Raw genomic sequence first — 14,307 nt, forward strand, 5'->3', positions numbered from 1 at the left:
GCATCGAAAAAGTGTTTGTTTGTAGCGGAAATGGAGGGTATATTCCGAAGTTTGATACAGAAAATGACGAATTTGGGTGCATAGCTAAAACCCAGACAATGGAACATCACTACAAAATTATTGTGAGTTTCTTTTGGTTACTTTATTAAGGTTTTTGCAAATCCTTTTCTTTGTTGAAATATAATACTATTTTTTATACTTTTTTTCACCTAAATCAAGTAATCATTATTTCTTATGATTACATGCTAAAATACTATAAAGTTGCTTACTTTTCATTTCATAAGTCTATTCTTTTCAAACTGATTTAGAAATAATATTAAAAAGACTTTAGATTTTTTAATAGTGCTTACTTTTTTAGATTAAACCGAATTTTCAAAAACTTAGACAAACCATAAATTATAGCTTTTCTAAATAAATAATAATTTCTGGTTATTTTCCGACGAAAATACATTTAACTAATTCTTTAAATTGGAGTTATGTTAAACTGTTAAACTTAGGCTATACTTGTAGTTCTAAGTATTATATACCGATTAAACACTTTAATAAACTTAGTTTTCTAATTCATAATAAATTTTCTTAAAATAATAAGTAAACATTGTTCTTATGTTTTAATTTAAAATAAACTAGTCTTCATTACAAATAAAGTAAGAGTTTTACTGCCAAGTGATCTGATAGTTATTTAAACTTCTACTCTACATACTTTAGTTACTTAATTAAAGTGCTTACTTAAAACAAGCTTCCCAACATTTTAAAACATTTAAGGTTACTATAAATAAGGCATAAGGTTATATTATTACATAATAACATTGAATACTCCTTTAATTTAAAAATATACGCTCTAACCAAAAAACAAACACAAGCATCATCACTAACTTATAACTAGAAACGTTTTGAAATACCTAATTAATTATGAAACACTAACAAAATTAATATTTCGGTAGTACTTAATAATATTTTTCAAGGACAAAGAGCAACCAGACTCGCAAGACTTGTATGCTGAACGTGTACCGTTTAAAGCGAAGCTGGCAGTTGACGATTCAGAAGCCTCTCAGTTGAAAAAACGATCTGATACAGACGGTTTCAGAATGAGTTCTAATCCTCTGTTTACTGTAAGTCAAACTAGAAAAATGTTAAAAATATTTTTTAAATCAAAAAATAAGTTATTTAGTCCTCAGAAAGTAGTTTAAAAAAAATTGAGTGTTTAACTGAATGAATTAAATTTTAATAAAAAACTAAAAACACTCTGAGTAAAAAATATAGTTTTAAGTATAACTTATAGTATACAAAAACATAGTATAAAAATATAATACTTATATTTTGATATAATAGTAATAAATAATAATAAAATATAATACTTATTTAGTACTTTTAGTATAAAAAGTATAGTTTTTAATAAAACATCATAGTGAATGAAAAAAGTTTTTATCCTTCTTTCACTCTTTTTTTACATTATTTTACTTACAAGTCTATATTTTTATATTTAAATCTGCTAAAGAAAAGTTTCACAAAAGAGAACTAAAATTCACAGGTGACAGCTGGGAGCGAGTGGTACTTACACATCATTTACACCATCAAAACGCACAACAAGCGAATTAAACGGCACAACATTGAAAGATCGAACGACATTTTACGCCAGAAAAGGTCGATAGGCAAGTATATAGAAAGTAAAATTGGAAAAAAACACAACCGAGGGACTCAAATGATGCACATAAGATTGGACAGAAGTTCCGAAAAGCCAAAAGAAAATTCGCCCATCAACAAAAGCAGTGTTCAAAAAGAAACAAAGAATGTGAAAAACGCAAGCAGTACTACGTGGGTGTTGATTGTAGTTGGAGTTCTTGTTGCAATCTTAGTCGCTGTTGTTGTTAGTATTTACAGCAGAAAGTTGCTTCTGAAAGCAAATCATACAAAAGCAAATGTAGCTTACAAGTCAGCAATTGTACGAAAAAAATCAACTGATGATAATAAAAAAGTGCAAAGAAAAGTCAATGCTGGCAAGATGCAGACAGTTTACACGAGTGTTGAAGGTTCAGAGGTTTGATGCACAAATTTACCAACATCGAATAAAAGAAACAGTAAAAATAGTTACAGTTTTTAAATAACAATTATTTTTAGCATAAATTTTTATCGACTGTACTACTGAACATAGTGCCTTTTATGGTATTAAAATAGCTATAGAACATTTTTCTCACTAGCTTTATTTTGAGTGGTTAGCGATCTTAGAAACTTTTACATTATAAGTTATTAAGAAAATATAAAAAAGAGTTGTTTTATTTTCTATTTAGAAGTCAAGTTATGTTGCTAAAACAGCTAAAGTTACGAAGTTTTTAAGTTCTTACTGCTAGTCGATAATGCAACAACTTTTTAGTTTACTTATTTTTTCAAAACCAATCCTTAAGTATCTTTTTCTAATCCTTTGTAAACATGCATAAAATTATAATTAAGTACCTACTGCATTAATTTTTTTGAAATAAAACTGAATTGTTTTGAGTACTTACTTGTTTACTTGTATAAATAGAAGTTAAATTAAATTTTTATTCCTAATATTCTTTACTAGTTTTACAGTAGTAGTTTAAACTATTTTATTCTTTAATTTTTACTTATAACTTTTTACTGTTTATGTAAAAGTTATAAAGTAATATTTTATAACTTTTGTATTATGTTTTTGAAACTTACTATCGTTTCTAACTCTTCTGTTTGCAATTTAAACGTTTTTTACTTTTACATTTCTACCTTCCATGTTTCTAACTCGGTACGTTTTTCTAACTTTTACATTTCTACCTTGAACGTTTTTGACTTTTACCTTTAAATAATTTTTTTACAATAAACTACAGAAAAACGAAACTATTTTTAATGCTTTGTATGTCATTATTTTTTATAAGTTAAACCGTCGCTTTTACAACTGTTAACAAAAAACGTGTTTGTAGTGTAGTGTTACTTATTTTAAAAAAATATAAACACATCATTTTAATCATCAAAAATTTAAATGTTCAATTTAAACAAAAATAACAAGTAAGACGACGATTTTGTAATAGGTAATGTTCTAAAAGATGAAATACATTTTTAAAAACGCGATTAAAGTTATAAGTTTAAAAAAGTTAACTTGTTTTTAAAAGTCACTGTAAATATTTAGAAATATTACATTATAGTAATAATTAAAAAAGTTTAAAAATATTGAAACATACCGAGTTATAAAGAAATGTGAATAGAATTAAAAGAGTAGAAAAATAATAAATTAACCGTTTATCATATAAACGTACAACTATACTTACCGTATTTCAAATCTTGTGTATTAAAAATAAAAACTGTATAAATTTTTATTCTATTGTTTTAGTTTCTTATACGAACATCGTCATTCGTCCTTTTTTTACTAGTTTGGTGAAAGTTTTAAGAGCTGGTAAGTTTAAGAAAGTTTTTTTAATAACAGTTCTCATTTGATATTCAATTTACATTTAGCTACGAAGTTGTTTTCTGTATTTAGTTCACTGTTCTTGAGATACGGTTTGTTTTATAGGGGTAAAAACATGAATTATTAATCGATTATTAATAGAACTCATAGATAGATGTATTCATTATAAAAAATATGATAACATTTTAAGAAGAAACCTTAAATTAATAAAATATTAAACGTTGAGTTTGGTGTCTTTAAATATGATTTTAATAACATAAATTTCTAGTTAGATTAAAGTGTAACATAACTATTCAACTAATCCTAAAAAAAAACTATTAAGTCATGTATGTCCTTTAACGTCAGACCTGGAGAAGACGTTAAAAAGTACTCGTGGTGTGCGACTCCATTGCCAAAAGGTTCTTCATGCACCAGATCCTAAGACCAATAATTTTGAGCTTCTTTTTTGTTGTTCAATAAATTATAACAATGTTACTAAAATTTATATTTTAAGCATGGACAAAAACATCTAGCTTAATGTGATTTTAAATTAAGGACTCAAATACCTAATGACTTAAACACGAAAGCCTCTTGAAAGGTTTTAGAAAGAACTAAGGTTCGTTTTAATAAACAACAATCAAATAAAGGTGTTATAAATATTTTCAAGAAAATATTATTTTTATATGAATTATGAGAATACTTATTAATATATTATCTTGGAGACAAGTCATTATTGTTTACATTTTTAAAATAAATAATTAATAATTGGTTTAGATGACATTGGTTTAGTTTTGATTGTAGCAATTATATATTTTATGCTTATTGTATTTTAGTTTTTTACTACACAATTTTATCTAAAAATTAATTTAATACTCTTTTTTTTGCATTTTAAATTATAACTAAGTTTAATATAGTAAGCAGATACAATATATCTTCTCCTAAAAAAATACTTCTGTTGATTATGTAAAGTTATTAATGAGCTAATATTTTTGTTGTGGTTGTTTTCTGAAGTTTAAGTTTTTTCGTGATAAATTTTTTTTTGTATAAATCAATACCGTTTAAGTAAGTTGATTTTCAAATATTTTATTCTACGATATCAAGTTATAGTTAAATATATAGGAATAGACAATTTTTTTTGTTGTATATATATTTTTTTAATTACAAAGATTGAAAAAGAAACCTATGTATTTTTTAAGGTTTCGATTGATCAAAAGTTCTTCTATTATGTATTATAAATGAAAAAAAAAATATAAGTTTATACACAGTATATTAATAAATATGTTTTAAAAAAACTGCCAAAAACATCAAATATTTTTATGAAGTACAGAATGTTTTAATAACTGCTTATCAATTTTCTAAAATTTAAAACTTATTTACAACTTTTTTTGTTTTAATGCAATTAATGTTAAATAAAACAAATTTATGACATAGAATAAAAACAAAAGTAAGTAAATTTTTTGAAAGTCTAAAGTTTTTGTTCTTTTATATCTTACACTGGCTATGCAGATATTCTTTTAAACAATCTTAAAAAACTTATATAGTTGTAATGACGCTTTGTAAAAATTTTTGTCTACTATAAATCTATTACTTAGTTCTAAAAATAAATTAAAATAAAGGTTAAAGTCTACAGAGCCTAAAACCTGAGCTTTCTAATGCCGTGAGACAAGCTTAAGTTAACAAAGGTTTTATCATAGCAATTCGATCATCAGACCACAAACCCTAGGTAGAAAGTTTTCGGTTGCGGCTCACTGACATAATAGTTTTAATAAAAACGAAACCCGGTTCTCAGCCTACCGAAAGCTTGTGGTCTGATGATCGAATTGATATGGTAAAATTTTTATTAACTTAATACTAACAAGTAAAATATAACTTATTTTTAAATCCATTTTTTACCTTTATCCTTATCTAGATGAAAATACATAAACCTTATTACGCTCTGTCGTTACATTTTTTAGAGTCAAATTTGTTTACTTATTTTATTTACTGTAAAGGCTTTAGTTATCAAATAAATATTTTAAATCATTTAAGATTTCCATTATATATATATATATATAAAAGTTTATTTCAAGATGTAAAACTCAAAGGACTCGAGTTTCGTGCCTATGCACTCATCAGCTTCAAAACAAGTTTAAAATAAAGCACAAAACAAAAAACGTAAATGATAATTATATATATATATGTATTATATATATATAATTATATATAAAATAAGGTTAATGTTTAAACGTAAACACTTTCAACTGAGCCCACTTGAAGGGCTTTTAAATAATTTATTCAAATGGCGATTTTAAAAATTCTGGAACATATGTTTCACAAAGCTTTAATTTTTCATAAAGCTTTGATCATCAGCCAGTTAAATTCAAAATACAAAGCACTGTACTAAACAAAGATACAAAAGTTATGCAAAAAAACAAAAAACAGTATGACGTAATATTGTACATTACAAATATTCAGTACAAAAATCGATCTACCTTCTAACTAATTAAACAACTAAAATTCACGAAAACAACAGTTAATTGACTATAAAATGCTTCAAAATTTGTTGTGTTTTAAAAGAAGCTTTTTTATATGTCGACAAGACGATATAAATTCGCTTCGCTTATTTAAACAACCTTCCCTTTTTAACGCATACATAACGGCTGTTGATTCTTTTAAGCACAGCCTACAAACAGGGTTGTTACTATTTGCTATTGGCTGTGCTCTTTTTATCACCTCCCAAGTTAATTTAAAATCAATGTTTTTGCGCTTAAGGCCGCAAACATACTTCGAAAGCTCAGTTTCATTTTCGTATACACCCTGGTACAGGTAACAACCCTGTTTGTAGGCTGTGCTTAAAAGAATCAACAGCCGTTATGTATGCGTTAAAAAGGGAAGGTTGTTTAAATAAGCGAAGCGAATTTATATCGTCTTGTCGACATATAAAAAAGCTTCTTTTAAAACACAACAAATTTTGAAGCATTTTATAGTCAATTAACTGTTGTTTTCGTGAATTTTAGTTGTTTAATTAGTTAGAAGGTAGATCGATTTTTGTACTGAATATTTGTAATGTACAATATTACGTAATACTGTTTTTTGTTTTTTTGCATAACTTTTGTATCTTTGTTTAGTACAGTGCTTTGTATTTTGAATTTAACTGGCTGATGATCAAAGCTTTATGAAAAATTAAAGCTTTGTGAAACATATGTTCCAGAATTTTTAAAATCGCCATTTGAATAAATTATTTAAAAGCCCTTCAAGTGGGCTCAGTTGAAAGTGTTTACGTTTAAACATTAACCTTATTTTATATATAATTATATATATATAATACATATATATATATAATTATCATTTACGTTTTTTGTTTTGTGCTTTATTTTAAACTTGTTTTGAAGCTGATGAGTGCATAGGCACGAAACTCGAGTCCTTTGAGTTTTACATCTTGAAATAAACTTTTATATATATATATATATAATGGAAATCTTAAATGATTTAAAATATTTATTTGATAACTAAAGCCTTTACAGTAAATAAAATAAGTAAACAAATTTGACTCTAAAAAATGTAACGACAGAGCGTAATAAGGTTTATGTATTTTCATCTAGATAAGGATAAAGGTAAAAAATGGATTTAAAAATAAGTTATATTTTACTTGTTAGTATTAAGTTAATAAAAATTTTACCATATCAATTCGATCATCAGACCACAAGCTTTCGGTAGGCTGAGAACCGGGTTTCGTTTTTATTAAAACTATTATGTCAGTGAGCCGCAACCGAAAACTTTCTACCTAGGGTTTGTGGTCTGATGATCGAATTGCTATGATAAAACCTTTGTTAACTTAAGCTTGTCTCACGGCATTAGAAAGCTCAGGTTTTAGGCTCTGTAGACTTTAACCTTTATTTTAATTTATTTTTAGAACTAAGTAATAGATTTATAGTAGACAAAAATTTTTACAAAGCGTCATTACAACTATATAAGTTTTTTAAGATTGTTTAAAAGAATATCTGCATAGCCAGTGTAAGATATAAAAGAACAAAAACTTTAGACTTTCAAAAAATTTACTTACTTTTGTTTTTATTCTATGTCATAAATTTGTTTTATTTAACATTAATTGCATTAAAACAAAAAAAGTTGTAAATAAGTTTTAAATTTTAGAAAATTGATAAGCAGTTATTAAAACATTCTGTACTTCATAAAAATATTTGATGTTTTTGGCAGTTTTTTTAAAACATATTTATTAATATACTGTGTATAAACTTATATTTTTTTTTTCATTTATAATACATAATAGAAGAACTTTTGATCAATCGAAACCTTAAAAAATACATAGGTTTCTTTTTCAATCTTTGTAATTAAAAAAATATATATACAACAAAAAAAATTGTCTATTCCTATATATTTAACTATAACTTGATATCGTAGAATAAAATATTTGAAAATCAACTTACTTAAACGGTATTGATTTATACAAAAAAAAATTTATCACGAAAAAACTTAAACTTCAGAAAACAACCACAACAAAAATATTAGCTCATTAATAACTTTACATAATCAACAGAAGTATTTTTTTAGGAGAAGATATATTGTATCTGCTTACTATATTAAACTTAGTTATAATTTAAAATGCAAAAAAAAGAGTATTAAATTAATTTTTAGATAAAATTGTGTAGTAAAAAACTAAAATACAATAAGCATAAAATATATAATTGCTACAATCAAAACTAAACCAATGTCATCTAAACCAATTATTAATTATTTATTTTAAAAATGTAAACAATAATGACTTGTCTCCAAGATAATATATTAATAAGTATTCTCATAATTCATATAAAAATAATATTTTCTTGAAAATATTTATAACACCTTTATTTGATTGTTGTTTATTAAAACGAACCTTAGTTCTTTCTAAAACCTTTCAAGAGGCTTTCGTGTTTAAGTCATTAGGTATTTGAGTCCTTAATTTAAAATCACATTAAGCTAGATGTTTTTGTCCATGCTTAAAATATAAATTTTAGTAACATTGTTATAATTTATTGAACAACAAAAAAGAAGCTCAAAATTATTGGTCTTAGGATCTGGTGCATGAAGAACCTTTTGGCAATGGAGTCGCACACCACGAGTACTTTTTAACGTCTTCTCCAGGTCTGACGTTAAAGGACATACATGACTTAATAGTTTTTTTTTAGGATTAGTTGAATAGTTATGTTACACTTTAATCTAACTAGAAATTTATGTTATTAAAATCATATTTAAAGACACCAAACTCAACGTTTAATATTTTATTAATTTAAGGTTTCTTCTTAAAATGTTATCATATTTTTTATAATGAATACATCTATCTATGAGTTCTATTAATAATCGATTAATAATTCATGTTTTTACCCCTATAAAACAAACCGTATCTCAAGAACAGTGAACTAAATACAGAAAACAACTTCGTAGCTAAATGTAAATTGAATATCAAATGAGAACTGTTATTAAAAAAACTTTCTTAAACTTACCAGCTCTTAAAACTTTCACCAAACTAGTAAAAAAAGGACGAATGACGATGTTCGTATAAGAAACTAAAACAATAGAATAAAAATTTATACAGTTTTTATTTTTAATACACAAGATTTGAAATACGGTAAGTATAGTTGTACGTTTATATGATAAACGGTTAATTTATTATTTTTCTACTCTTTTAATTCTATTCACATTTCTTTATAACTCGGTATGTTTCAATATTTTTAAACTTTTTTAATTATTACTATAATGTAATATTTCTAAATATTTACAGTGACTTTTAAAAACAAGTTAACTTTTTTAAACTTATAACTTTAATCGCGTTTTTAAAAATGTATTTCATCTTTTAGAACATTACCTATTACAAAATCGTCGTCTTACTTGTTATTTTTGTTTAAATTGAACATTTAAATTTTTGATGATTAAAATGATGTGTTTATATTTTTTTAAAATAAGTAACACTACACTACAAACACGTTTTTTGTTAACAGTTGTAAAAGCGACGGTTTAACTTATAAAAAATAATGACATACAAAGCATTAAAAATAGTTTCGTTTTTCTGTAGTTTATTGTAAAAAAATTATTTAAAGGTAAAAGTCAAAAACGTTCAAGGTAGAAATGTAAAAGTTAGAAAAACGTACCGAGTTAGAAACATGGAAGGTAGAAATGTAAAAGTAAAAAACGTTTAAATTGCAAACAGAAGAGTTAGAAACGATAGTAAGTTTCAAAAACATAATACAAAAGTTATAAAATATTACTTTATAACTTTTACATAAACAGTAAAAAGTTATAAGTAAAAATTAAAGAATAAAATAGTTTAAACTACTACTGTAAAACTAGTAAAGAATATTAGGAATAAAAATTTAATTTAACTTCTATTTATACAAGTAAACAAGTAAGTACTCAAAACAATTCAGTTTTATTTCAAAAAAATTAATGCAGTAGGTACTTAATTATAATTTTATGCATGTTTACAAAGGATTAGAAAAAGATACTTAAGGATTGGTTTTGAAAAAATAAGTAAACTAAAAAGTTGTTGCATTATCGACTAGCAGTAAGAACTTAAAAACTTCGTAACTTTAGCTGTTTTAGCAACATAACTTGACTTCTAAATAGAAAATAAAACAACTCTTTTTTATATTTTCTTAATAACTTATAATGTAAAAGTTTCTAAGATCGCTAACCACTCAAAATAAAGCTAGTGAGAAAAATGTTCTATAGCTATTTTAATACCATAAAAGGCACTATGTTCAGTAGTACAGTCGATAAAAATTTATGCTAAAAATAATTGTTATTTAAAAACTGTAACTATTTTTACTGTTTCTTTTATTCGATGTTGGTAAATTTGTGCATCAAACCTCTGAACCTTCAACACTCGTGTAAACTGTCTGCATCTTGCCAGCATTGACTTTTCTTTGCACTTTTTTATTATCATCAGTTGATTTTTTTCGTACAATTGCTGACTTGTAAGCTACATTTGCTTTTGTATGATTTGCTTTCAGAAGCAACTTTCTGCTGTAAATACTAACAACAACAGCGACTAAGATTGCAACAAGAACTCCAACTACAATCAACACCCACGTAGTACTGCTTGCGTTTTTCACATTCTTTGTTTCTTTTTGAACACTGCTTTTGTTGATGGGCGAATTTTCTTTTGGCTTTTCGGAACTTCTGTCCAATCTTATGTGCATCATTTGAGTCCCTCGGTTGTGTTTTTTTCCAATTTTACTTTCTATATACTTGCCTATCGACCTTTTCTGGCGTAAAATGTCGTTCGATCTTTCAATGTTGTGCCGTTTAATTCGCTTGTTGTGCGTTTTGATGGTGTAAATGATGTGTAAGTACCACTCGCTCCCAGCTGTCACCTGTGAATTTTAGTTCTCTTTTGTGAAACTTTTCTTTAGCAGATTTAAATATAAAAATATAGACTTGTAAGTAAAATAATGTAAAAAAAGAGTGAAAGAAGGATAAAAACTTTTTTCATTCACTATGATGTTTTATTAAAAACTATACTTTTTATACTAAAAGTACTAAATAAGTATTATATTTTATTATTATTTATTACTATTATATCAAAATATAAGTATTATATTTTTATACTATGTTTTTGTATACTATAAGTTATACTTAAAACTATATTTTTTACTCAGAGTGTTTTTAGTTTTTTATTAAAATTTAATTCATTCAGTTAAACACTCAATTTTTTTTAAACTACTTTCTGAGGACTAAATAACTTATTTTTTGATTTAAAAAATATTTTTAACATTTTTCTAGTTTGACTTACAGTAAACAGAGGATTAGAACTCATTCTGAAACCGTCTGTATCAGATCGTTTTTTCAACTGAGAGGCTTCTGAATCGTCAACTGCCAGCTTCGCTTTAAACGGTACACGTTCAGCATACAAGTCTTGCGAGTCTGGTTGCTCTTTGTCCTTGAAAAATATTATTAAGTACTACCGAAATATTAATTTTGTTAGTGTTTCATAATTAATTAGGTATTTCAAAACGTTTCTAGTTATAAGTTAGTGATGATGCTTGTGTTTGTTTTTTGGTTAGAGCGTATATTTTTAAATTAAAGGAGTATTCAATGTTATTATGTAATAATATAACCTTATGCCTTATTTATAGTAACCTTAAATGTTTTAAAATGTTGGGAAGCTTGTTTTAAGTAAGCACTTTAATTAAGTAACTAAAGTATGTAGAGTAGAAGTTTAAATAACTATCAGATCACTTGGCAGTAAAACTCTTACTTTATTTGTAATGAAGACTAGTTTATTTTAAATTAAAACATAAGAACAATGTTTACTTATTATTTTAAGAAAATTTATTATGAATTAGAAAACTAAGTTTATTAAAGTGTTTAATCGGTATATAATACTTAGAACTACAAGTATAGCCTAAGTTTAACAGTTTAACATAACTCCAATTTAAAGAATTAGTTAAATGTATTTTCGTCGGAAAATAACCAGAAATTATTATTTATTTAGAAAAGCTATAATTTATGGTTTGTCTAAGTTTTTGAAAATTCGGTTTAATCTAAAAAAGTAAGCACTATTAAAAAATCTAAAGTCTTTTTAATATTATTTCTAAATCAGTTTGAAAAGAATAGACTTATGAAATGAAAAGTAAGCAACTTTATAGTATTTTAGCATGTAATCATAAGAAATAATGATTACTTGATTTAGGTGAAAAAAAGTATAAAAAATAGTATTATATTTCAACAAAGAAAAGGATTTGCAAAAACCTTAATAAAGTAACCAAAAGAAACTCACAATAATTTTGTAGTGATGTTCCATTGTCTGGGTTTTAGCTATGCACCCAAATTCGTCATTTTCTGGATCAAACTTCGGAATATACCCTCCATTTCCGCTACAAACAAACACTTTTTCGATGCTGACACCAAATGAGTTGCCGATCTTATGAACTGGGTCAACTACAACTCTACCAAATATTTCGGCTCCTATAAAATCATAAATCTATGATTTTAAAAACAGTAAGCAATATAATCAATTTAAGTTGATAAACACAAACTAAAGAATTTTGTTTTCAAAAACTTAACTTTTTTAAGCTTAAATTTTAGAGAAATTTAGCTCACATTGATAGAAAATAAAAAATTGACGATTACCTTTAATAAAAGCAGTATCACCATCTTTATCAAAACTAGTAGAACCATCAGATAAATATAATGATTTTTTGCTCAAAAGATAAAAATTCGTGTTCAAGCTAAACTTTGCTGAGACTGGATCGCTAACCTGTTTAATACTTATTTTAAAAAATAGTATGTACTTTTCTTTTTTTTTTTTTTAAAGTCTATTTTAAAATCTTACAAAAAACTTATTTATGATATTCGAAAGTAAAAAAAACAGCTTTCAATTTTAATTACTCACTTGTTGAAATCTTATGTTTATATCGAAACTGAGGAGATCTCTCGGGCTGCAAAAAGAGGTAGATAGTTTTTTTGTTCCTGCAGATGCTGTGCAAGGTACTAGTTTCACGGTATAGACTCCAGAGTAGTCCTTAACTGCGTAGTCTGACACAAACGACCATTTTTGTCGAGGGTCGTTGTAGCTTTGTTCGCTTTCTTCAAGAGTCAGAGTCAGTTGAAGTTGCGGGTGGGAGGGGCTAACCACCGTGGCAACAAAATCGCTTTCCTGATGATCCTTGACAAACAATCCTCTGAACTTGGCTTCTGTTCGGAAACTGACCACCAAGCGGCCGTCGTCGCGAATTTTCATGCTGGTAAGGTACAAGAGTCCTTTGAGTTCCGCATCCGGGGATGTTTCAATGCCTTGATCCCACATGATGCCGGTGTCGTACACGAAAGACATCCGAAGCTGGGTTTGCAGGTCGTAGTGCTGCCACCCGCTACCAACAGAAGAGTGGTAGACGTAAGAAACGTAAAGGGGAAGGCGAAGTGAAATGTAAGACTGAACCAAGTCTTGAACCTGTGATACAAATAACTAAAGTTTGAGACTTATACTAACATTTTATACCGATAATAAAACTTATAGTTTTAGGTTTAAACAAATTTAAATATGTTTGTATTCAGAAGTGTTACTTTAAGAAACTTATAAGAAGTTTATTTATTTAAATATATGAGAATTATTAGCAAATTTAATTGCGTTATTGATACAAGACTGTAGTAGAAATCAATTCTTTTTTTTTAGGAAATGTTTATATCTTTCCTTTTTTGTTATTTAAAATCTATTTAGGCTTGAAAAACCATTAGTAATGAGTCGCTAAATAAAATAAGTTAGTTGTAGTAAAGCTTTATTATTATAATACTGTAATAATCAATTAATTAATGTTTTCTAAAACATAAAAAAGGATAAAAAACAATTTATTTTTGTTACTAAATCAATAATAAAAAACAATGACGTTATATACTGTTTCAACTGTGTAAATAAAAAATACTATTATATAATTGAATAATTAGAAAATTCAAAGGAACAACAAAATAAAAGTTTTTGTTTTTTATAGTGGAGCTTGCAAACGATAATATATCATTAGCTGTATAAACTATACAAAAAAAAAATCTCAACTAAATATTATCAATTATACGTTAAAAGATTATTTTCACCCTTTTTATTTAAAAAGTAAGTATAACTGCTAAAACAAAAGTTGTGATATTGTATAAAACTACATTAGTTTAGCAATTAAAAAAAAAAACTTATAAATAATTAAAATAACAAATTTACAGGGTGTTTAAATTTTAAAAGTTCCATTTTAACAGTAATTATAACAGGTATAAATGAATTTTTTTTTGTATCTTCCATATAAGAAAATAAAATTTTAGTTATTTCTACGACAATTTTTTGTCTAGTAATGTAACTATTTATAAAATTATTATTTTTTAATGTTGTATCTTTGTTTTTTTTTTCTTGAAATAAAAAAGCTCATATTATACTTTTGAAAAGTTTTCAAACTGATTTCAAACCG

General features: G+C 25.7%; 2 protein-coding genes across 3 annotated transcripts in view; one reads left to right on the forward strand and one right to left on the reverse strand.

Annotated features, from left to right (window-relative positions):
* Positions 1-49: 49 nt before the first annotated feature.
* LOC145844243 (FRAS1-related extracellular matrix protein 2-like) lies at positions 50-2,582 on the forward strand. The gene is made up of 3 exons (XM_082951619.1): positions 50-122; positions 963-1,109; positions 1,529-2,582. Exons 1-3 carry the CDS (start codon positions 99-101, stop codon positions 2,039-2,041), a joined length of 684 nt encoding a protein of 227 aa, XP_082807745.1. The 5' UTR covers positions 50-98; the 3' UTR covers positions 2,042-2,582.
* Positions 2,583-9,680: 7,098 nt separating this feature from the next.
* Positions 9,681-14,307, reverse strand: part of LOC145844263 (FRAS1-related extracellular matrix protein 2-like) — a 43,325-nt gene continuing 38,698 nt past the window's right edge. For both annotated transcript variants that reach the window (XM_082951645.1, XM_082951644.1), the window contains 5 exons: positions 12,756-13,313; positions 12,494-12,620; positions 12,141-12,328; positions 11,154-11,300; positions 9,681-10,734 (listed from right to left, as the gene is read on the reverse strand). In XM_082951645.1, the coding sequence (XP_082807771.1) occupies positions 10,222-10,734; positions 11,154-11,300; positions 12,141-12,328; positions 12,494-12,620; positions 12,756-13,313 (1,533 nt within the window). In that variant the 3' untranslated portion in view covers positions 9,681-10,221. The remainder of the gene's footprint in view (positions 10,735-11,153; positions 11,301-12,140; positions 12,329-12,493; positions 12,621-12,755; positions 13,314-14,307) is intronic.

The sequence above is a fragment of the Thalia democratica genome, chromosome 9, assembly GCF_965202585.1.
Source record: "Thalia democratica chromosome 9, ktThaDemo2.hap1.1, whole genome shotgun sequence".
Lineage (NCBI taxonomy): Eukaryota > Metazoa > Chordata > Thaliacea > Salpida > Salpidae > Thalia > Thalia democratica.

Bases quoted from the DNA above. Each gene is read 5' to 3' on its own strand.
- LOC145844243 (XM_082951619.1), top strand. From the start codon at position 99: ATGGAACATCACTACAAAATTATT. The intron at 123-962 runs GTGAGTTTCTTT...ATATTTTTCAAG, and splicing joins AACATCACTACAAAATTATT to GACAAAGAGCAACCAGACTC. The intron at 1,110-1,528 runs GTAAGTCAAACT...TAAAATTCACAG, and splicing joins GTTCTAATCCTCTGTTTACT to GTGACAGCTGGGAGCGAGTG.